Genomic DNA, 23,698 nt, shown 5'->3' with positions numbered 1-23,698 from the left:
TGTTTAAAGCATTACTGCATGTTAGGGCTGTGTGATATGGCACTAGATATCATAGCAATGATATAGGCCTAAAGTGTGAATCGATGGAACTTTTTCTAAATCGTTTACATAGATAGGCCTATTTGTGGGGTACATAAATGTATCCGTGCAGCTTTTAGTGGGCAGAAATTATTGGAACGTTAGAGAGGGAAAAGTTTGGTCATATCGCCCATCCATATTCTTTGCTAAATAGCAGAAAAGGTTCCCACAGTTTTACATACAGTATGAATTTTTTAAGTGTTCACCACAAGTAATAGACTGCATGTACCCTGGTTAGAAATAAATATGGCTGCTATTTTGCATAAGTTTATTTATAATTGCCAGCAAGGAAGAAAGAAAGAAAGAAAGAATGACAGAGAGGGCAAAGATAAGGTTAGGAATTAAAAGTCAGTAGGCCTTATGTAGTTTCTTTATTCGCTGTGACCTAAAGACCTGCACAGGATGGCCAATTTCACATGTATTTTCAAAATAAAAAATACTGTATTTGTATTTAAATACATTTTTTCACACAGTTTTGTATTTGTATTTAAATATATTTTTCCACACAGTATTTTGTATTTTTATTTTAAATACATTTCCATATTTATGCCCATCTCTGTGTGGAGGTAGGCTATATAAAATAAAACATAATCTGCAAATCAGCTTTGCCATTTAACATTCATTGACATCACAAATCAAATAAAATCAGGCATCATGTGATCTTAAAACTTTGTTGCCCAGTAAATCCAACATAATATTTTCGCCCAGAGACGCACAACTTCTGTCACCGCAGGAAGGTGGTGGTCATGTAGACTAAGTACAGTGATTTGAACCCGTTCATTGCTAATTGCTCAAATTCATTGTATTAGGCTAAATTTGACCATAAGCTATTGACAATAAGCTATTGGTCTCTTTTCTAAAGACTCGCATAAAACAAAACCAGTCTCCAGTATTTGCAAAGAAATACACGACATTCACAAACAAGACCTTCACAAAACAACCAACTAGGTAAACATGCTTACCTGCTCCCGTAGTTTCCTGTAGCACCGCGGCTTTACATTAAGGCAAAAAATACAATAGGCTACCATACAGAGAGGTGCACTCAGAAAACTTTATCAGAAACGCGCAAAAGAGTCGGTAAAGTGAATGGGTTGAGGCGGTTCAGCTGTGACGTCATGGGGTCGGTTTCCAACTACAACTGCGGGATAATACACCAAACACTTCCCTGTTGAACTCCTGCTGATTTGATATTCTTGAGGATTCACTGACAGTCCAAAAAAATTTTAATTTCTTCACACTGACAAGTTTCTTAAGTAGCTATAAGAAGGCTAAGCTTTATATGGTTGCAGTGCTGCAGGTGGTTTGGCAGGTAGATTTGGAGATCCTTCTGCTGTTCCACCCTGGACTCCTGAATAACGTGTGATTCTGAGATTGTTGCGGGCTGGACCAGTGGGATTGTGTGCGGGTTCGTTCGTTGTCTGTGAGAAAATGGATTCTTGCTTATTGCGAGCAACGCTCTTCGGAATGATGTTGCTGGGACTTCTTACACCGGCACGAACTAAAGGGGTGAGTTTAATATTAAATGATTAGTGTCTGCTAAAACGTTTTACTCTTAATTTTTCTCCAGCATATATTTTTGAAGTACGAATCATTTTAAATCAGTAGTATGGGAAAAGAGCGCTGAATTATTTCTTTCATATCTTCTACCAATTTAGCTGCGGATGTTATTGATTAGCAAATAGTTCAGAGCACTGAAAGGAACTAACATCAAACACATAATATCGAAAACATATGTTCTTTTATCAATGGTGTGAATTATGTGGCCGTGGGAGTATTTAAACAGGCTAGCGTTTTCTCACTAAATTGACACTCGCGCAAAGTTGCGTTTACTTGGGGCGGTAACCATAGCAACAGTAGGCTGCTCGAGCGCTACCGTTGCTTGCTCATATATCAGACGGTACAAAATTGTTTATCGTTTTATTACACATTTATTGCATTTAAATTTATATGATAACTTTGTTTAGGAATGCCTTTTAGATGAGCTGGATTACAACTATTCAAGGTAGAATAAGACGAAGAATAGTGCCTAGGACAGAAATTGAATTGAATTAGACTTGACTGGCATAAAGTTACTTGAAATCATATTAGGCTACTACCTTTTGACTCCAGTAGGGACGCTAAATTGTGACGTCAAATTAATCAAACTTCATAGCTTTTGAGCTGTAAATGTATTATGTGCAGAGATGTATAGGCTAGTAACGAAGTAGAAATACTTCATACTGTACTTAAGTACTAAAAGGCTGTATCTGTTCTCTACTGGAGTATTATTTTTTTCTCCTACTTCAACTTTTACTTCAGTACATATTTTCGATGAGTTTAATACTTTTACTCCGATACATTTTTTTATGTCCTGCATCGTTACTCATTACAATTACAAGCATGTTACGAATCATTCCAAACCCACATAATCACTGCCAGAGCGGTAGATGGCTCTGTCACCAGGTTTGATGAAGCTGGCTCATTGAGCTAATCAAGCGATCAAGAAGATGGTGCGAGCTCCCGTTCTGCCTTTCACTCTGGTGCCTGCCTCCACTGAGAACACTTGAGATTTGTTAGTTTGTTTCGAGATGGAAGAACCAGAAACACCACCTTCAACTTCGAGTGATCGTGGCGGTGAGGAAGGAGACCCCTAGGCCTAGAGTCTATGTTTTCATTTGTCAGAGTGAAAGACAATTCACATAGAAAGTGCGAGGAAGCCGACGTTCTTTGTTTTTAGTTCAAAGTTACTATTAGATTTAATGTTATTACCTTGACAAACAATACATCATTAAAAAGATATAAGACTCAAGTTTCAGTATTTGACCACTATTTTATTCTGAGAAACGTATAGTGCCAGTTATTGCTGAATTTGTGCCAGGAGTTATGTAATGAAAAAATGAGTCAATACCTTTAATATGAATTATGAGCGTCAGCCACTCCCAAAGCGGTTGACCAAACAGCGTCCCTCAGGCTTACATTACTGATGTGCAGTTTTAGATAAATATTGATAGATTTTCATAGGTTTACATCAGATTTCTATAGAGAAGAACAATATTTTTTGAATTTATACCCAAAATGGGCCGATGTAATAATTGTGAGCGTTGGATACTCTGATATACTGTGTTTTCAGTCCATACTGGCAACCTGAGGCACCCTGTGCACATTTAGTCCATATATGGAACACATGAAGAAGAGCCATATCATGTGACATTCCAGGAACTCCTTGACATAATCAAAGCTTTCAGATATTGCTGTAACATGCAGATAAATACCCAATAAGCTGTGGAGAAAAAAAGCACAAGCAGGGAAGAGAAGGGTGAGATGCTTTACTACATAATACAATACTTGTACTTTCAGTACTTTAGTACTTTTTTTTTTTTAACTACTTGCAATACTTAAGTAATTTTTTTTTTTAATACTTTAGAACTTCCAAGTATGGTGCTTAAAGAGCACTTCATCTTCTACTCAAGTCACTGTTTTGATAGAGCACTTGTACTTTTATCCAAGTCTGTGTCTCTAGTACTTTATACTGTACATCTGATTATGTGATAGTATGGGCTTCACTTCTGATTAATGTTTTCTCCAGTTACCTCATCTTTCTCTCTTTAGGGAAAATGCGGTTCAAAGTTTAGCCCTGTGTGTGCGAGAGAGTGTGTGTCAAGGTTGCAATTTTATACTGTAATGATTAGGCAGGAACAAAGCGGAGAGAGAATCCACATGCAAGCACTACTTTAATAAAACAAACAGTTAATCCAGAGCAAACAATAGAACTCAGAACAAGAACATGAAATAGCAACAGATACAAGCAACAATGACCGACAAACAACAACTGAAGCACAGAGGTTTAAATAAACAGGCAAACAAGCTAAACAAGATAAATAGGGGGCGGGGCTAATTAAAAACACCTGGCGAGACTAATAAACAAGAAAAACTACAAAACATGGCACAGAACAGGAAATAAAAGTCCACACAAGACAAGTAGAACACTAGGGATGTGACAGTGAGGATATTTTCCCACCGGTTAATCGACGTGTGACAACACCAGTAATAGGCAAGCGTAAAATGCGCGCGTTTGCACGGGAATGCATAATGGTGCGGTGGTGCGGAGCAGCCTTCACAGGGAGTTTGATTGACATGCGATCTGACCAATCAAAATCCACCATTTTTGTCCGAAAAGCAAGTCAGGAGAGTTAGTAGATTAAAGTTGGTGGATTTGAACTTGGCTTTAACTGTGGCAATCTGTCACGACACATTAAAGAGCCACAAAATGGTAGGCCTATTTATTGTATAATTTTCTTTGACTGACCAAATCTGAAAGTTGAGACTTTGTTTCATATTAAATATTGCCTGCTCGGTCCTGTCTGTCAGCGCGTTGTCAGTGTCCTCTATTTTTCACTGCTTGAGAACATGGGTTGAATCAAAAATCGCCCCCTAAACCCTCATTCACTAAGTTAGGCATTTTCCCTACGTTAGTCCACTAATAATGGTCACTTGAAGGAGTGAATGAAAACAAGTGAGCGAATTCGGACAGCTATTGAGTGTACATCTGTAGGCTACACTCGTTAATGCAGTGCAATGTTGGATGGAGACACGATCTGACACGCGTCCCATTTTCTCAAAAATCTCTACGTTCATTTAAGACTTTATTTAAATCATTTAAGACTGCTCTTATGAGGACACTCGACAAAACGGACATTTTGGCATGATTTATGTGTGTTATGGTTTGTTCAAGCCCGAAAGAGAACTCGATGCTGACGCGCATCTTTTCTGTGGGTTGTGTGTGTTTGTGTAATAGGCAGGATTTAACGGATACTGCGTAATTGCGTTAAATATTTTTAATGCTTTAAACGTATTTTTTGCGGTGCCACGGTGGGCAAGTGACGAACACCGACTATCGTAGAAAGCCTAGAGAACACCAGACAGGAATCATGACATAGCCCCCCACTTAAGGAGCGGATTCCAGACGGAGCAGACGGCCAGGGCGGGGCAGGCAGTTCAGGTGGCCAAGGTTGGTCAGACAGTTCAGATGGCCAAGGTGACGCGGCCTCCATGGTCCCATCAGGGAACCTACTACTACTACCGAAACAGACCCCGGATCAGACACCGGATCAGGAACAAACAGAACAGACACCGGCTCAGGAACAGTCACCGTTCCTGGTTTAGGAACAGTCACCGGCTCAGGAACAGACACCAGCTCAGGAACAGACACTGGCTCAGTAACAAAGGGAACAGTCACCGGTTCAGGAACAGTCACCGGCTCAGGAACAGACACCAGCTCAGGAACAGACACCGGCTCAGGAACAAAGGGAACAGACACCGCCTCAGGAACAGACACTGGCTCAGGAACAAAGGAAACAGATAACGGTTCAGGAACAGACACCGGCTCAGGAACAGACACCGGGATGGCCATCTTGTCCGAAGACACTGGTTCGGCGGTGGCCATTTTGTCCGGAGACACTGGCTCGGCGGCGGCCATCTTGTCCGAAGACACTGCTTCGGCGGTGGCCATCTTGTCCAGAGACACTGGTTTCGGCGACGGCCATCTTGTCCGGAGACTCTGGATCGGCAGGCGTGACGTGAACAGTCTCTTGCTCGGTAGACGTGACATGAACAGTCTCTGGCTCAGCAGAGGTGACGTGAACAGTCTCTGGCTCAGCAGACGTGACTAGTACAGTCTCTGACTCGGCAGACGTGACGTGAACAGTCTCTGGATCGGCAGACGTGACGTGAACAGTCTCTGGCTCGGCAGACGTGATGTGAACAGTCTCTGGCTCGGCAGACGTGACGTGAACAGTCTCAGGATCGGCAGACGTGAAGTGAACAGTCTCTGGCTCAGCAGACGTAACGTGTAGTGACTCAGGCTTAGTGGATACTGTCAGTTTGCAGGATTTCTCTGCAAAACCCCCAGTAAGAGTTGATCCGGCCAGCAGTAGAGCATGGACAATATAATGTTGAAGACTCCAGCTAGGGTGATGAAGTGGCAGAAGGGAGCTGAACGGCTCGGGTAGTCCTCCACAGAAAAAGATCATTAGACATAACTCGTCCATACAGGTCAAGTGAGCCAGCTTCAAAAAGTCCCTGATGTATTCCTCTATGGGCCTCTCTTCCTGACGGAGACACATAATCTGTGCTGCTGGATTCATCTTTGGGTCGGTCATTCTGTAACGATTAGGCAGGAACGAAGCGGAGAGAGAATCCACACGCAAGCACTACTTTAATAAAACAAACAGGTAATCCAGGGCAAACAATAGAACCATGGCGGTGAAGACCCTTCGGGCGGCCATGGTGGTGAAGACCCTTCGGGTGGCCATGGCGTTGAAGACCCTTCGGGTGGCCATGGCGGTGAAGACCCTTTGGGTGGCCACGGCGAGGACCTATGGCCCCCCCCAAAAAAATTCTTGGGGAAAGTGACAGAGTCAGGGACAGGCTCTGGGACAGGCTCTGGCTGTGCAGTCTCTGGCTGGGCAGACGGGACGTGAACAGTCTCCGGCCGGGCAGACGAGACGTGAACAGTCTCAGGATCGGCAGACGTGAAGTGAACAGTCTCTGGCTTGGCAGACGTAACGTGTAGTGACTCATGCTTAGTGGATACTGTCAGTTTGCAGGATTTCTCTGCAAAACCCCCAGTAAGAGTTGATCCGGCCAGCAAAAGAGCATGGACAATATAATATTGAAGGCTCCAGCTAGGGTGATGAAGTGGCATAAGGGAGCTGAACGGCTCGGATAGTCCTCCACAGAAAAAGATCATTAGACATAACTCGTCCTTACAGGTCAAGTGAGCCAGCTTCAAAAAGTCCCTGATGTATTCCTCTATGGGCCTCTCTTCCTGACGGAGACACATAATCTGTGCTGCTAGATTTATCTTTGGGTCGGTCATTCTGTAACGATTAGGCAGGAACGAAGCGGAGAGAGAATCCACACGCAAGCACTACTTTAATAAAACAAAAAGGTAGTCCAGGGCAAACAATAGAACCATGGCGGTGAAGACCCTTCGGGCGGCCATGGCGGTGAAGACCTTTCGGGCGGCCATGGTGGTGAAGACCCTTCGGGTGGCCATGGCGGTGAAGATCCTTCGGGTAGCCATGGCGGTGAAGACCCTTTGGGTGGCCACGGCGAGGACCTATGCCCCCCCCCCCCCCCCCCCAAAAAAAAATTCTTGGGGAAAGTGACAGAGTCAGGTACAGGCTCTGGGACAGGCTCTGGCTGGGCAGTTTCTGGCTGGGCAGACGGGACGTGAACAGTCTCCGGCCGGGCAGACGAGACGTGTACAGTCTTCGGCTGGGCAGACGAGACGTGAACAGTCTCCGGCTCGGCGGGCATGACGTGGAGCGGTGAAGGCTCTGGGCTGGACGGGACCAGCCGTGAAGGCTCTGGGCTGGACGGGACCAGCCGTGAAGGCCCTGGGCTGGACGGGACCAGCGGGACGAGACTCTGGCTGGACGGTCGCGGCCGGACAAGTCTCAGGGACGATGGCCCTCTTGGCAGCTCGTGCTGAGATCAGCGGGGGATCGGCCACGCTGGAAACCAGTTCTGGATGGCCATAGACCGATCCGGTGGCTGGCTTGATGGTTGGCATGGTGGAGATGGCTGGAGATGGTGGTTGAGTGGCGATGTCATCACCCTCAACTACGGTGAAGATTGAGCCACTAAACCACAGCACATGATCCAGGTACTGGGCAAACAAGCCTGGGATTGCTGCCGCTGGAGCTTGTTGGTACAGATGGTTATTCAGTCCGCCCCAAAATACTGTTTTTAGGACCTCATCTGTCCAGCTTACCCCAAACAGAAAGCTCCAGGAAGCCAGCGACATAATCCTCGATGGAGCAGCCATCTTTAAAACAATGGAGACGATCGGATGCGGTCAGAAGCAAACTAAATACAGATACAAATCAAACATAACAAGGTGATCACAGGTGACACGGATGATGAAGGCGAAGAACAGGTGGGTAATTGAGGGAGTGAGTTCAGGTGTGGAGACAAGGAGGATGCTGGGAAGTGTAATGCAGATGACGACAGACTGGTGCAGATGACACTGTGACACTATTACTGTGCTGTACTGTAGATGTATTATTATTATTATTTTATCAATTTATTTTATTTAATCAATTCTTATTTGATTCTTTTTATTTATTTATTTAGTTTAATCAGATTTTTAATTTATTTTAACACTGTTTTTCTTTAGACTTTTCTACAGACCCCCTAGCACCCCTTTGCGGCCCCTGGACCCCAGTTTACAAAACCCCTGTCCTAGAGCACGTTTCATATGCAGTTAGATATGCAGATTTGTCTGTGTTTTTGTGTATTGCGAGTGTATGGTCAGTATGATTCTATGTGAACCATCTCTGTCGTTATCAGAGACAGACATCTGTTTATGCAGGCTCTGTCTTGTCTCTCTCTCTCTCTCTCTCTCTCTCTCTCTCTCTCTCTCTCTCTCTCTCTCTCTCTCTCTCTCTCTCTCTCTCCCTCTCTCTCCTCTCTCTCTCTCTCTCTCACGCCCTCTGCCAATCTCTCTTACATACACACAAACATTTATCAAAACAACTAAACAGAACATTTGAAGAATTAACTTTGCATTCCATTATATTCATTTATTTAAAAAAGTCAGAGGTTTTGGTTAAGTCTGTTATTTGTACTGTTTGTGCTGCTAGAGATTTAGGCCACATGCTTTGGGATTTCCATGTTGTGTCAATTACATTGTCGCGCAGGAGAGAGTTTGTCAAAACATGATTCCAGCAAGTTACAGAGAGCAACATGTTTGTGTTCAAAGTAATACAGAGAAACTCCGAGATGGTTTTTTTTGTGGCTGGGTGGAAATGCGGGAATAAACCGGGAAATGCCAAGAATGTTATGAAGTCAATAACTTCAGCATCAGCCCTGAGGGAGAAGAAGATATCATGGAGGAGAGAAAGAAGAGCAGAGGGAAACATAAGAAGCTTCTTTCTTCTCTCCTCTACACTGCTAGAACTTAATCCCATATCCCGACTGTGACCTGTGTGTTTTTAGTCCCTGGATTCAGCTCATTGTCCAGCCTGCCTGTTAATTCAGTCTATTCAAATAAATCCCACCCGGGGATTTACAGATGCAGGACGGGCCCGCAACGTTTATCTTTCTGCATGTTTGACCAATCAGAAGGCCTGACTGAGCTCAGCCATTCCTAGCTGCAGGAAGTCAGAGTACTAGTGTGTGATTTGTATGTTCGATGGATGTTTTGAAGATGCTGTTGATCAGGATGGAGTCTTTCACTTTTACAAACAATTTTAGCTGGTGGAGATAGAGAATAAAACGGATGACATTCTTTAGACCTGAGGCAGGAAGCTGTATTACCTATTCCTGAATAACACAGGAGACCGTTTTAGAGAGGAAGAAATCACCTAACAACCACCTAGCAATCATAAGTGTCTATATTGATAATATACATGTCAACAGATATAGGCCCACATAACCATTGCAAAGTTTGGTTTCGGTATGATTTTTTAATGTTTTTGAAAGGATTCTCTTATGCTCACCAAGGTTGATTTTATTTTATCAAAAAAAAGTTATATTGTAAAATATTTGTACAAATTAAAATAACTGTTTTCTATTTTAATACATTTTAATATGTAATTTATTCCTGTAATGGCAAAGCTGAATTTTAACGTCAGCTTCATTTTGCATCCAAAAAAGTCCATTGTCCATAGCTAGAGATGAGGTTGGAATTTCAAACCAAGCTGCTTTCTGTTTCTTTTCAAGGTCTTTCAGAGCAGCGAATAATCTGCACGAGGAACTTATCCCGATCATGCACATTCCTAATGGAATGAGTAGATTTTGTTTGCGAAATTCTGCTGAGCTGTTGTAAATATGATCGCACCTTAACATGATGATCAAGACAAATTACTTATGCCTTGCTGCTTAATATTTTAGTGGAAACCATGATGCTATTGTTTTTCAGGATTCGTTAATGAATAGAAAGTTTAGAAGAACGGCATTTACTTAAAATAGTAATATTTTGTAACATTATAAATGTCCTTACTGCAACTTCTGGTCAATTGAACACATCATTGCTGAATAAAATGATCAATTTCTTAAAACAAAAAAAAGCGGTAGTATATTTATTAAATGTAAAAATCGAATTTATCAGGAAAATCCTGTAGAATGAGTATGTACTAAGAGATATTTCATGATTGTACTTCTCTTTACATCTGGTATGTATTCTGACAGCGTTTCATGATGGGTTTCCGTTGTGTTGGGTTGTGTGTAGGCTAATTGTTTTTGTATGACTGTCAGTCAGCTTCCAAGGGCATGTTACTAGTTACTGACAGTCTGCCTGTGAATTTGACTAATTTTCTGTTGATACGAGAAGACATTAGGATGTTGACTACAGGCTCTTCACGAGTAGACAAACATTAGCTTGATTATTTCAGACGTATCATATTGGTGCCAAATCATATGCATACTAACACACAACAGTCTCACAGAGACTAGGAGGGTGTTTATGAATACTCCTTACCAAGACAGCATGGCGACATTGATGCAATGTTGAGTTTTGATCCAAACCATCATTTTGGTTGAGATTGACATTTCAATGTTTAAAGTGCGTTTGAACATCATTGAAATTTTGATGAAAGCCAACAGCACACATGGGTGGATACAGTGACATTGAACTAACAGTGATTTGTAGTTGATGAGCACAAGATCATTCAGGCATGTAGGCCTATCTCTGCAGAACACTAGTGGGTGTTTCTCAATTAGTGGGGCGTTTTCAAACCACAATGGGCATTTTCAACCGCTTTACCCTATTTGCTCTAATCCACTGGGGGCTTGGTTTAGGGCTGGGCCTTCATGATTTTAGGAAGTCTGTTGAAAAATGGTTGAAAAACATTTATTGTAGTTTGAAATTTGCCACTGATTTGTAAACGCCCATTTTGGTTTTGCATGTGCACTTTTCAGTAGTCTAATGTTTCCTCATTAGAGAGAAAACATAGGTGCATCCTACAGACCTCTTGTTTGTTGAAGCACCTGACATACATATATGACTTCTCTAGCACAGTTTAAAACAATGGTGCATCTACCTTATTTCTCTGTTCCTTTGTTTTGCATGCTTATTTGCGTTTGCTTTGTGTTGTTACTCACTGTTCTCTTACGAGAGGTTATCTCGTATTGCGTAAGTTTAGCTTACGCTACGGGAAAGATTCATCTTCTCGAGATATTGAAGCCAAAAAATTATCCTTAATTTTGTATTCATTGTCAACGCAGTGCAGCAGCTAGCAGACCTAGAGCAGGCCATCTCGCGTGCTCATTGGCTCATTGGCCCTGTGGGCAACTGCTGCAGCCTACCAGTGAGCCCGGCGTGACGTCACGCCCAATGAAGGGCGCCCGCGTCTTCATAGCGTCACAGCCCGCCAGAATGGGCGTGGCTTAGCGTATAAAAGTAGGGGCTTTAGGCTGACTTCCCTGATTTTTCGTCTCTTCAGCGAGCTCTTCACATCGCTGGATCTGAGAGAAGCCACCGCCGCCGTCGAACAGCGAACAGCCAGCTTAGGACAGCGCTGAGGAAGCCGGCCGTCTTCGTCACCTTCAGCCATCCGTGCGAGCTACGCTATCCGGCGACGTATCCTTTACCTTGCTAACCTATTCTCAAAGAGCAGCGAGTGTCTTTTTAAAGATGCCTCGCGCTTCCTGCGGCTCGTGTAGAGCCCCGGTCAGCGCCAGAGACCGCCACTTGATCTGCGCTTTCTGCCTGGGCCTGGAACATGCAGAGCTCGCCCTCGCGTCCGGGGGCTGTGAGCTCTGTGAAACGCTTCCGCTGTCGACCCTGCGGGCTCGACTCGAAGCCTTCAACACCGCAGCAGTCACTCCGCCCTCTGTGGGACCGCGCAGGAAGAAGCGCCGTTCCCTGAGACAGCCGGAACCTGTGGCCACAGCGACGTGCTTGCCGGAGAACCTCCCTCGAGCCTCGCTTTCGCCTTCCCCGCCCCTCCTCACCGACGCGCAGCTGCCACTCACGAGCCTCACTGCCGTCGCATCTGAGGATGAGGCCGAGGGACACGCAATGAGAGACTGCAGCTCCATCCTGGCATCACACAGCGAGGAATGGTCGCTTCACTACGCCTCCTCGTCGATCCAGGAATCCACCCGTACCCGCGCTGGAGCTGATGCGGGACTGATGCGCCTGCTGACGCAGGCTGTTGACCGTCTCGGGTCGAGTGGCCGCTGCCGAAGGAACCCGCGCCGAACAGGCTCGACGGCTGTTTTCTTCAAAGTTGCCGCCGTGCAGCTTCAGCAAGCAGGCCCGCTCCATTCCTGCCGGAACTTCACTCGGAGCTGACGAAGTCATGGAATGCACCATTCTCCTCGAGACTTCAGTCCCAGGCCTCCGCGTCGCTCTCCCAAGTGGACGGCGCCGCCGAGAAAGGGTACACAGCTATTCCCCCTGTGGAAGAGGCAGTCGCAGCCAAGGTTATTATAGTTTTGCTTTTTTAAAATAGTTTATATTTTAATATCGTTTTCAAATTTGCTTTAAATTTCAGTTTAGTTTTAGTTAGTTTTATTAATGGTTTTGTTAGTTTAATTTAGTTTTTATTTTGCAAACACATTTCTATTTAGTTTTTATTTTATTTAGTTTCAGTTTTAGTAATTATAGTTTAGCAGAGCAAACAGAACACTTCCAGTGTAGACCAAAGCAGGACGCTTAATTTCAGCAAAGTTTAATGTTTGCCCAGATTACAGTTAACTCTTGAGAAGACATCTTAATAATAAAAAATAAAATAATGGTTTGAGATTGAACAAAGCACCAAATAAATGGAACTTAAAAGTATACAAGAAAAAAATATGAAAAATTCAGACAAACTAATTCATATTAAAGATGATATCTTGTTAAACGTGCCTAGTTTACTTTTTTCAGCTGTAAATGTGGCAGAGTGACCACTGGTACATAAAAAAACCCCAGCTCAATTCATCTGACTACAGCCAACACAACCTGCTGTGAAGCCAGTGTGATTAAATAATGAAGTATCTTTGCAGTGTGTGAGTGTGTATATGTTTTTCTATCCTGGTGGGGACTTAAACCAGAATACACACAGACTCATGGGGACTCGTGTCACTGTGGAGATCCAAATTGAGGTACACAAGGCTATAAATCATACAAAATTAGTTTTTTTGTAAATGTAAAAATGCAGAAAGTTGTGTGATGGGTAGGTTTAGGGGTCAGGTTAGTGTAAGAAGACAGAATAGTTTGTGCAGTATAAAAACCATTACGTCTATGAAGAGTCCCCACAAAGTGTGTGTGTGTGTGTGTGTGTGTGTGTGTGTGTGTGTGTGTGTGTGTGTGTGTGTGTGTGTGTGTGTGTGTGTGTGTGTGTGTGTGTGTGTGTGTGTGTGTGTGTGTGTCGTGTCCTGGTATTCCATACATTGCGGGGAAATGTCTCCACGTGGATATTATTAGCAGTAAATGTTTTATAAAAACAAAGATAATAACAGCACCTTTCAGCCTGTCAACCTCCATGAAAACATGACATCTCAAACATAGTAGCCTAGAACATTAAAGGTTTTTTGTGCTTGACGAACTTGTTTTGCTGTCGCACCCGCGTCTTGCAAATGAAACGGCATTCTAAAAATGCTGCGCTCAAGTTATCAGCCACAGGTCAGATTTTCCGCCAAAGTAAAGAGCTTAATAACGACAACTATTATTTATTTTTGCTAATTATTATTTTATTTCAGTTCGTTTTTCAGTAACTGTTGTTAGTTTCGTTTAGTTTTAGTTTTTCATTTATTATGAATTTTTAATTTTATTTCAGTTTACGAAAATGTTTTTTGACTAATAGTTTTAGTCTTAGTTTCAGTTTTCGTTTACGAAAATAACCTTGGTCGCAGCGCACCTTTGCCCACCCTCCGCGAGATGGCGGTCCCGGTCAGCCCTCCCGTCAAAAGCCTGCAGAGCCACGTCCGCCTTGGTCGGCCGCGCATATGCCACCTCCGGCCAGGCCGCGTCTGCTCTCCACTCCATGGCTGTGCTACAGATCCTGCAAGCCGACCTCCTCCGTGAATGGGATGAGAAGGGCCGGGATCCAGCTGCGGTTACAGACCTGAGAAGTGCGACGGATCTCTCTCTCCGCGCCACTAAAACCGCAGGTCAAGCCATTGGACGAGCCATGGCCGCGTTGACTGTAACTGAGAGGCACCTCTGGTTGACGCTCGCGGATATGAGGGAAACTGAGCGAGCCACCTTCCTGAACGCGCCGCTCTCCCCCACTGGTCTCTTCGGCCCAGCGGTCAACGGGATCGTTGACTGTTTTTCTGAGGTACAGAAGACCACGCAGGACATGAACCTCTTCCTGCCGCAACGCTCGAGCTCCGCTACAGGCCGCTCTCGCGAGAGACAAAGGACAGAAAATCAGAGTGACTCAGACCTGCATAGCGGCTCTGCAGCCCTGGTTAGTAGCCGACTGGTACCAGCAGGGAGTGATGATGGGAACAATCTCTTATTGGAAAGTCATTTCGACAGACGCGTCCAACTCGGGTTGGGGCACGCTGTTCGAGGGCAGACCGGTCTTCGGCCAGTGGTCAGACCAAGAGAAGTGTTTTCAAATAAACTGTCTGGAAATGATAGCGGTCGAGAACGCGCTGATGCGCTTCCTCCCGTTCATACAGGACCAAAATGTTCTTGTCCGCTCGGACAACATGTCTGTGGTATCCTATGTAAACCGTCAGGGCGGTGTCAGATCCAGAAATCTCTGCAATCTGACGGAACGCCTCCTTATTTCGTCTCAGATGCACCTGCGTTCGCTGAGGGCGGCGCATGTGCCTGGCCATTTGAACGACGGCCCAGACAAACTGTCCAGGGACAATGTTCCCCCAGGGGAATGGTCCCTGCGCCCCCAAACGGTCCAGAAGCTGTGGCGCCTACTCGGCAGAGCGGAAGTCGACCTATTTGCATCAAAAGACAACGCTCAATGCCCGACGTTCTTCTCTAAGGACGAGGACGCGCTGGCCCAAGTTTGGCCCAGCCTCCCGCTGTATGCTTTCCCTTCGGTCTCTCTGTTACCACAGGTGATCAAGAGAATCAGGGAAACGCGCCACTCGGTGCTCCTCATAGCCCCGCTTTGGGAGAATCAGATTTGGTTCCCGGAACTAGCACGGCTGTCACTTACAGCTCCGTGGCCGATTCTGGTGAGGGCAGATCTCCTCTCTCAGGCTTGCGGCGTGATCTGGCATCCCCATCCAGAGCGCTGGTCTCTGCACGCATGGTTGATCAACGGGTACTCGTTGCCCTGCCAGAAGGAGTGATGAACACGATCACGCAGTCTAGAGCTCCTTCCACGAGAAGGCTCTTCGCGTCTAAATGGTCGGTGTTCTCCGTATGGTGCACCGACAGAGGTCTGGACCCATGGACATGCGAGGTGGCACATCTGCTCACCTTCCTACAAGAGCTGTTGGATAAGGGGAGGTTCCCATCCACGCTCAAAGTATACGTCGCGTCCGTGGCAGCGTTCGCAGAATCGACGCACGGCCAGTCACTGGGAAGACATGAGTTGGTCACCCGCTTCCTTAGAGGAGCTAGAAGGATGAACCCGCCACGCCCCCCGTCGGTTCATATGTGGGATCTTTCATTGGTCCCCGAGGCCCTTAAAGCCTTTCCATTTGAACCACTAGACTCCGTGGGGTTGAAATATCTATCACTGAAAACCGTCTTTCTGACTGCACTGTCGTCAGTAAAACGTGTGGGGGACCTGCATGCGCTGTCTGTCAGCGCGTCGTGTCTTGAGTTCGGGCCGAATGACTCTAAAGTCATCCTCAGACCTAGACATGGCTATGTTCCTAAAGTGATTGGCACTCCATTCAGAGCGCAAGTTATTTCGCTGTCAGCTCTGCTAGCATCTGACAGCGAAAGTGAGGTAAATCTCCTCAGATTTGACTCTGTCAGGGCGCTGAGATTTTACATTACGAAACAGAGCCTGTCCAGATGGATAGTGGATGCTATAGCAGCTGCTTACGCGTCAAAAGGTTTGCAATGCCCTCTGGGCATCAGGGCTCATTCCACGAGAGGCGTGGCCTCGTCGTGGGCGTGGTCCAGTGGGATTTATATCCATGACATATGTGTAGCGGCAGGCTGGAGCTCTCCATCTACCTTTGTCAGGTTTTATAACCTAGAAGTTCCTGCCTTGCAGGCTAAACTTTTGTCAGTTTGAAGGAGAGGTGTATTCTGCCCAGATCTTCCTGCTCAGATCACTCTCACGTGACTCAGCTCTCCTGGTTGAGTTGCACTAGTAGGGTATGTGCCATGTGCCTATACAGACCGGCGCGCTGCTCTGTATTCCCTACGTGTGCTTATGTACAAGTGATGGCCCCGCTGGCTGGCCACCTTATTTTTTCCACTTATGGGGTTCCCCTGAAAGTTCGGGGTCTCATGGTGGATGCTTTTCGCGCACGGCGTTGACAAAGTGTTCCCGTAGCGTAAGCTAAAATTTACGCAATACGAGAGAACCTCTCGTAAGAGAACGATACTCGGTTACTAAACGTAACCTCGGTTCTCTCTAGAGAGGGAACGAGTATTACGTAACCGGCCGTGCCACGAGCGACTTTGCTTCAGTTGACGAAAAACCAGGGAAGTCAGCCTAGAGCCCCTACTTTTATACGCTAAGCCACGCCCATTCTGGCGGGCTGTGACGCTATGAAGGCGCGGGCGCCCTTCATTGGGCGTGACGTCACACAGGGCAGCCAATGAGCACGCGAGATGGCCTGCTCTAGGTCTGCTAGCTGCTGCACTGCGTTGACAATGAATACAAAATTAAGGATAATTTTTTGGCTTCAATATCTCGAGAAGATGAATCTTTCCCTAGCGTAAGCTAAACTTACGCAATACTCTTTCCCTCTCTAGAGAGAACCGAGGTTACGTTTAGTAACCGAGAATCGTTATTAGATACATTAAAAAGTTATTAAACTGTTTGAATAAAGCATCTATTTTTCTACATTCTTAAAAGATGCATCTTGCTTTAGTAAAGTTTATTAGGAATTTCCTGAATAAAGTTCTAACATCATTTAACAGATTTCTTGAAGTGCAGGAGACATGAACATGAGCAAGAATGTTTTGCATCCGTCAGTGCTTGCATGCAGAGCACATTGCTCCTTTAGTAGAGTGAAGGCATATGAAGATGGACAATAAAAAAAAGAAGAGAGAAGCACCCTCCTGATAATGCTGACATTGATTATACACTGAGTTGTTGTCGACAGCATAATCACCTGACCTGGGACTTGATGATATCCTGAGCCTTATTACTGCTTAATCAGGTAACCATCCATACTCCTGAATCTGTATCAAATTTGAGAAATGTAACTGATTTCCATTCAGTTTAGCTTTTTTCCACTGAAACACAATAACAAAACAAAAAAAAGCATCTTGTGTTTATTAAGAAAGTGACTGACATGGCTATTTTGTGATATTTAAAGAAATTAAGGTCTACACAAGGTGAATCTGCAGCTTTAAAGGGATAGTTCAGCCTGAAATGAAAGATTTGTCATCATTTATTTACCCTAAAGTCGTTCCAAACCTGTATGAATGTCTTTCTTCTCCTGCACACAAAAGAAGTTCGCGAGTTCCCACTTACATCCCTTAAACAAAGTGAAGATCATGCGTATTTGGCGTGCTGTCCGGGGGGAGGGCTCCGAGCTCTGAATTTTTTGCCCGAACCCAGAGTGCTCCCCCCGTTGTTGTAAGAGTATTTAGGACAAGAAGTGAGGAGATGGGGTGGTGGAGGGATGCTGGTAAACTGTCAACGAACTGAGGTAAGTTTGCTGTATATATACACCTCTTAACTCGTTGATTGGGTTGATTAACAGAGTGTGCTCCACTCGTGTCTAATTAGGTTTGATTACCTGAATGTGCTCCACTTGTGTTTAATTAGGTTTAATTATCTGAACGTGCTCTTCCTGAACTTTGTTAATAAAACATAATATAGAATGAAGGATGTTGGTAACCAGACGTGATGGTTGATGGTAGCCATTGACTTCCATGGTATTTTTGTCCTACTATGGAAATCAATGGCCACCGTCAACTTTCTGGTTACCAACATTCTTTAAAATATCTTATTTTGTGTTCAACAGAAGAAAGAAACTCATACAGGGTTGGAACAACTTGAGGGTGAGTAAATGATGACATAATTTTCATTACGGGCTGAACTATCCCTTTAAAGAAATTGTCATTGAAAAAACCTATGCTCTTTTATTCTACAAGATAAACTTGTTACTTGAATGCTAAGTAGTTTCACAGAATATGAACTGAGATGTAGTTAATGGCTATAGCTCAGAGGTGTTTGTTCCTCTTCATGAAGAGTTTAGCTCCAGCAGCTGCATGGAAGTTCTCTTACGAGAGTTTCTCTCGTATTGCGTAAGTTTAGCTTACGCTACGGGAAAGATTCATCTTCTCGAAATATTGAAGCCAAAAATTATCCTTAATTTTGTATCCATTGTCAACACAGTGCGGCAGCCAGCAGACCTAGAGCAGGCTGTCTAGTGTGCTCATTGGCTGCCCTGCGGCAACTGCATGCAGCCTACCAGTGAGCCCGGCGTGAAGTCACGTCCAATGAAGGGCGCTTGCACCCTCAACGCATCCTAGCCCGCCAGGATGGGCGTGGCTTAGTGTATATTAGCGTGGCTCGTAGGCTGAAATTCTGATTTTGAGCCTTCAACACCATTAGCCTGCCGTGCGAGCTACGCCATCTGGCGACGTATCCTTTTTACTCACTTCCTGTGGCTTGTGCAGAGCCCAGCTCAGCGCCGGAGACCGCCACATTATCTGCGCTCTCTGCCTGGGCCAAGAACACACTGCTCTTGCCCTCTCGTCTGGAGGATGTGAGCACTGCGAGGAGCTTTCAATGTCGACCCTGCGGGCTCGACTCAAAGCTTTCAACGAACAAGCTGTCTCTCCGCCCTTTGTAGGACCGCGCAGGAGGAAGCGCCGTTCTCAAAGACCGCCGGAGCCCGTGGCCGTTGCGACACGCTCGCCGGAGTCCCTCCCTCGAGCCTCGCCCTCACCCTCACCGCCTCTCCTCATCAACGTGCAGCCGCCGGCTGAAGCCCGCGCTGCCATCGTGTCTGATGACGAGGCAGAAGTTTCCGCCAAGGGAGACAGCTGTTCTATCCTGGCTTCGGATAGCAAGGATTGGTCTGGTTCCCACCACTCCGCCTCCTCCTCGATCCAGGAATCTGGCAGGACCAGCGCTGGAGTCGACGCTGAGTTGATACGCCTCCTCTCGCACCCTTCTTCCCAAAGCTGCACTCTGAGCTTTCAAAATCGTGGAATGCACCTTTCTCCGTGAAGCTCCACTCTTCGGTCTCCGCGTCGCTCTCCCAGGTGGATGGCGCAGCCGAGAAGGGGTACAGCTCGATCCCCAAGGTTGAGGAAGCGGTTGCTGCACACCTTTGTCCGCCGTCCGCGAGATGGCGCTCAAAGTGTGCCCTGCCGTCAAAAGCCTGCAGGACCACCTCTGCTCTCGTCAGTCGCGCTTACGCCGCTGCCGGATAAGCAGCTTCCGCCCTGCACTCTATGGCTTTTCTGCAGATCCTGCAAGCCGATCTCCTCCGTGAGTGGGATGAGAGAGGCCCGGACCCAGCGGCCGTTACGGACCTGTCTGTCGAATGACTCAAAAGTCATCCTCAAGCCTAGACACGGATATGTTCCTAAAGTGATTGGCACTCCGTTCAGAGCACAGGTCATTTCCCTATCGGTTCTGCCTGCATCCGAGGGAGAGAGCGATCTTAATCTCCTCTGCCCGGTCAGGGCGCTGAGGGTTTACATTGCGCGCTCCACCCCTTCATGCGCTCGGAGCAGCTTTCGTTTCTTTTTGAGGGCGCACCAAGGGTCTCGCCACCTCGAAACAGAGCCTATCCAGATGGATAGTGGACACGATCACGGCTGGTTATGAGTCAAAAGGTCTGCAATGCGCTTTGGGCGTCAGGGCTCATTCAACCAGAGGTATGGCCTCTTCGTGGGCATTGTCCAGCGGGATTTCTATTCATGACATATGTGTGGCGGCGGGCTGGGCCTCCCGGTCCACCTTTGTCAGGTTCTATACCTTCTAAGTTCCCGCCCTGCAGGCTAAACTGCTGTCAGTATGACATGAGAGGTTAGTTCTGCCCAGGTATTGTCGTGCGCAAGCAACTCTCATATGATTCAGCTCTTCTGGTTGTGCTGCACTTTATCAGGTTGTGTGCTACGTGCTTATACATTGACCGGCATAGCCGCTCTGTATTCCCTGTGAGTGCTTATGTGCATGCGCTTATTCCCGCTCATCGGGCTTCCCCGAGCTCTCTGGGACTCATGCAGTGGATGCTGGCGCGCACGGCGTTGACAAGGTGTTCCCATAGCGTAAGCTAAACTTACGCAATACGAGAGAATCTCTCGTAAGAGAACGAATCGGTTACCTAACGTAACCTCGGTTCTCTCTAGATGAGTGAACGAGTATTGTGTAACCTGCCGTGCTCGCGCCACGAGCGCTCTCTCGCTTCAGTCGATGAAAACCAGAATTTCAGCCTATGAGCCCCGCTTATATACGCTAAGCCACGCCCATCCTGGCGGGCTAGGGCGCGTTGAGGGCGCGAGCTCCCTTCATTGGACGTGACGTCACGCCGGGCTAACTGGTAGGCTGCATGCAGTTGCCGCAGGGCAGCCAATGAGCACGCTAGACTGCCTGTTCTAGGTCTGCTGGCTGCCGCACTGCGTTGACAATGGATTCAAAATTAAGGATAATTTTCGGCTTCAATATTTCGAGAAGATGAATCTTTCCCGTAGCGTAAGCTAGACTTACGCAATACTCGTTTCCTCATCTAGAGAGAACTGAGGTTACGTTAGATAACCAATTCTTTTTCATTGATCCTAATGAACTTGATTAGCTGCCTCAGGTGTGTTTAATTAGGGTTGGAGATAAAATCGGACACCCCTGCCATAGTGCTTTCTTTTGATATTGAAGCATTAATAGATTTTAGAAAAATAAATTAAACAGAATTTAACAATACTATAATCGTAGTTAGAATATTTTGTGTTGAGCAACAAAAAAAAAAAAGGGAATCGTATTGTGTTTAGTATATTAACATTCTTGAATGTGACTGTATGTATGACAACTGAATTGACTCGTTCTTGAGTTATATCAATATTTCTTTTTCAGATTTCAGAGAACCCAAAGGAAAAGAGGCAGTAGTCTGATGCAAGACAGATTTTTAAAAACCTGAACCGTTGGACCACCTGTAGTAATGACATCAGACTTCTGAAGCCAATTTTATTTTCAAACCTTGAAATGCTTTTGTCCTATTTCTCCCCCTTTCTTTTTAAAAGAATAATCTTTTAATATATTTTTGTCATTGATTGAATAAAATAAATTGACCCAACTGCTGGAAAGGTGTCATTTATATTTTAAAAGGTTTTCACCAATTGAGCCAGTTGAGATGGCAGTATTGCACTCGCATCTATCAAATAAGAAGAAGACGCAGCGCGCGCGCGCGCAGCCACTCTGAGAAGAATGTTGTCTGAGCGAGAGAAATAAGTTCGCCATTATGGGAGTTCTTCGACTTCAAAGAAAACAGCACATTAAAGGGGGTCGCACACAAGACGAGAAGCGCAGAGAATTCTTTAAAATTCGAACACATTATTTTCTAGGAGTTTACACACACCATAGACAGTAAAAGAAAGACACACACACACACCGACGGCACCATTCAGCGTCTGTCCGCGGCGCCCAGCAATGGCTCGGATTTTCAGGTGAGATTCTCAATTCATTCAGTTAACGGATGCGCTCTGACTGAGGTAAAGTGTTCAGACTGCAGACTTCGCAATTATTGTATTTAATTGTACAGCACAATCATAGTAGCCTACAGATATTATCTTAATTTCATAATTTCCTTAAGCAGAACAATATTGCTGGCCATGAACTGAGAAAGTGCGCGTCCGGTGTGCTTCACGCGTCGCGGCGCAGAGCTACGCTTCTCGTCCGGTGTGCGACCCCCTTAAACCCAATCTGCAGAATGTGTAGCCATCAACCTTTTTACCCATCTCCGTGTCCATCACCCTGCGGATTACGCTATTTTACAGAGAGTAAATTGCGATTATTTTACTAGTCATGGAATGGGAAATGTGACTAACCTGTTAACAGCGGGTTTCTGTTTTCATATTTTTAAATAAAGGGTGGTGATTAAATAGGCTACTCTGTATTCTTTGCTCGTCTTATTTTCGTATTTTTGTATTTGCACTTGTTTTGTTTTGTTCAAATCTGCATGACTTGCACAGGCGCAACAATAGGTTTAAGAGCTTTTCAGTTATTCAGGAAACATTCAGACAGTGTTTCGCTCCAGTTTGAAACCAGATATACTTCACATGCTTGTCTTACTTCACAAAAACATTGCATTAAAATATTGAGAACAAAAGAAGTAAAAATGCAAAAAAAGAAAAATTAAATAAACAAAGTAAAAATTAATTTGACTGATTTGACATTTTTTCCCCCATGGTTTCTATAGATATCGCGATATATCGATATCGTGAATTGCTTTGGCCACAATAACCGTGGTGTGAAAAATCTAACATCGTGACAGCCCTAGGTCAGGAATTTGTTGACGCACCATTGAAGTTTAGTTGAAATGTTAATGTTGTTTCAACATTAACTTGGTACATCAGATGGCAACATTGTTTGACATTCCTTTTCAGTTGTATTTTCAGTGTTTCAACAAAATGTATTTAGAATTAACATTACATTCTAACATTGATCAAACCATTTTACCAAAGATATTTTTTTGTTAATTTCAGTGTTAATTCAACAGCAGTGATGTAGATGCAACGTCATAGTGTAACGTTGATTCAACAATTTTACCATTGATTATTTTTGTTAATTTCAATATTGATTCAGCATCAGTGATGTAGAATCAATCATAGTGTAATGTTGATTCAATAGCATTACCATTGATTTTTTTTGTTCAACATAGTTTCAACATTAACTGAGGGTGCAAAAGTGATGTTGATAAAATATCACTTTGAACTGTACTGTTGAATTAATACTATTACCGTTGATTTTTGGTTGAAATCTCAACATTGCTTCACCATTGACTGAGGGTGCAAGAGTAATGCTATTAAGCAACATCACTTTGTAATTCAATGCAAATAGCGTTGACGCATCAACACTGAGTCAATATTGTATCAATGCCACCATGCTATCTGAGTATTCTTCGCTACACTGCTCTTAAGTTTGGGAATGGTTAAACTATTTAAAACCAACACCAGTGCTTTGCTGTGCTCACATTTCACACTTTTTTCAGTCTAATGTTCATTTCATTCTTCCTTTCAAAACACTCTTCTTGTCACTTTTTATCTGTTCTCATCCAACAAATTCATGTTTTCATCATTTATGTTCTTGTTTTCTCCTCCTTTCTCATTCTTGTCTCATCACTTTTCATCTCATCTTTTCACGTCTTCTCATCTCTTCACTTTGCTGCCCTACAAAGGCAAAATACCTTAAGTCGCTAGTGTGGAACTGAGAAAAATGACTTTAAAGATTTTTAGTTGTCCCGCCAAATTAATTATAGGTAGAACACTGGAAATCTGGCAATTACTGTAGATGTATTAGTAATGAAAATTATCTACATAAAAAAAAAAATGTATTGAGTTCAAACTTGACTTTTGGCCACTATT

At 44.7% G+C, this 23,698-nt stretch overlaps 2 protein-coding genes across 2 annotated transcripts in view; one reads left to right on the top strand and one right to left on the bottom strand.

Annotated features, from left to right (window-relative positions):
* col4a4 (collagen, type IV, alpha 4) overlaps positions 1-1,165 on the bottom strand; it is an 81,179-nt gene extending 80,014 nt beyond the window's left edge. The window contains exon 1 of the mRNA XM_077207896.1: positions 1,041-1,165. The gene's annotated coding sequence lies outside the window, so the exon portion shown is untranslated. The remainder of the gene's footprint in view (positions 1-1,040) is intronic.
* Positions 1,166-1,364: 199 nt separating this feature from the next.
* Positions 1,365-23,698, top strand: part of col4a3 (collagen, type IV, alpha 3) — a 75,903-nt gene continuing 53,569 nt past the window's right edge. Inside the window, 1 exon segment of the mRNA XM_077207897.1 lies at positions 1,365-1,584. Coding sequence (XP_077064012.1) covers positions 1,507-1,584 — 78 coding nt within the window. The 5' untranslated portion in view covers positions 1,365-1,506.

Source organism: Siphateles boraxobius, unplaced genomic scaffold, assembly GCF_051911475.1.
Source record: "Siphateles boraxobius isolate OS27281-9 unplaced genomic scaffold, OSU_SipBor_1 6, whole genome shotgun sequence".
Classification (NCBI taxonomy): domain Eukaryota; kingdom Metazoa; phylum Chordata; class Actinopteri; order Cypriniformes; family Leuciscidae; genus Siphateles; species Siphateles boraxobius.
The sequence above is the reverse complement of the archived record's forward strand: the minus strand, read 5'-3'. Positions and strand labels throughout refer to the sequence as shown.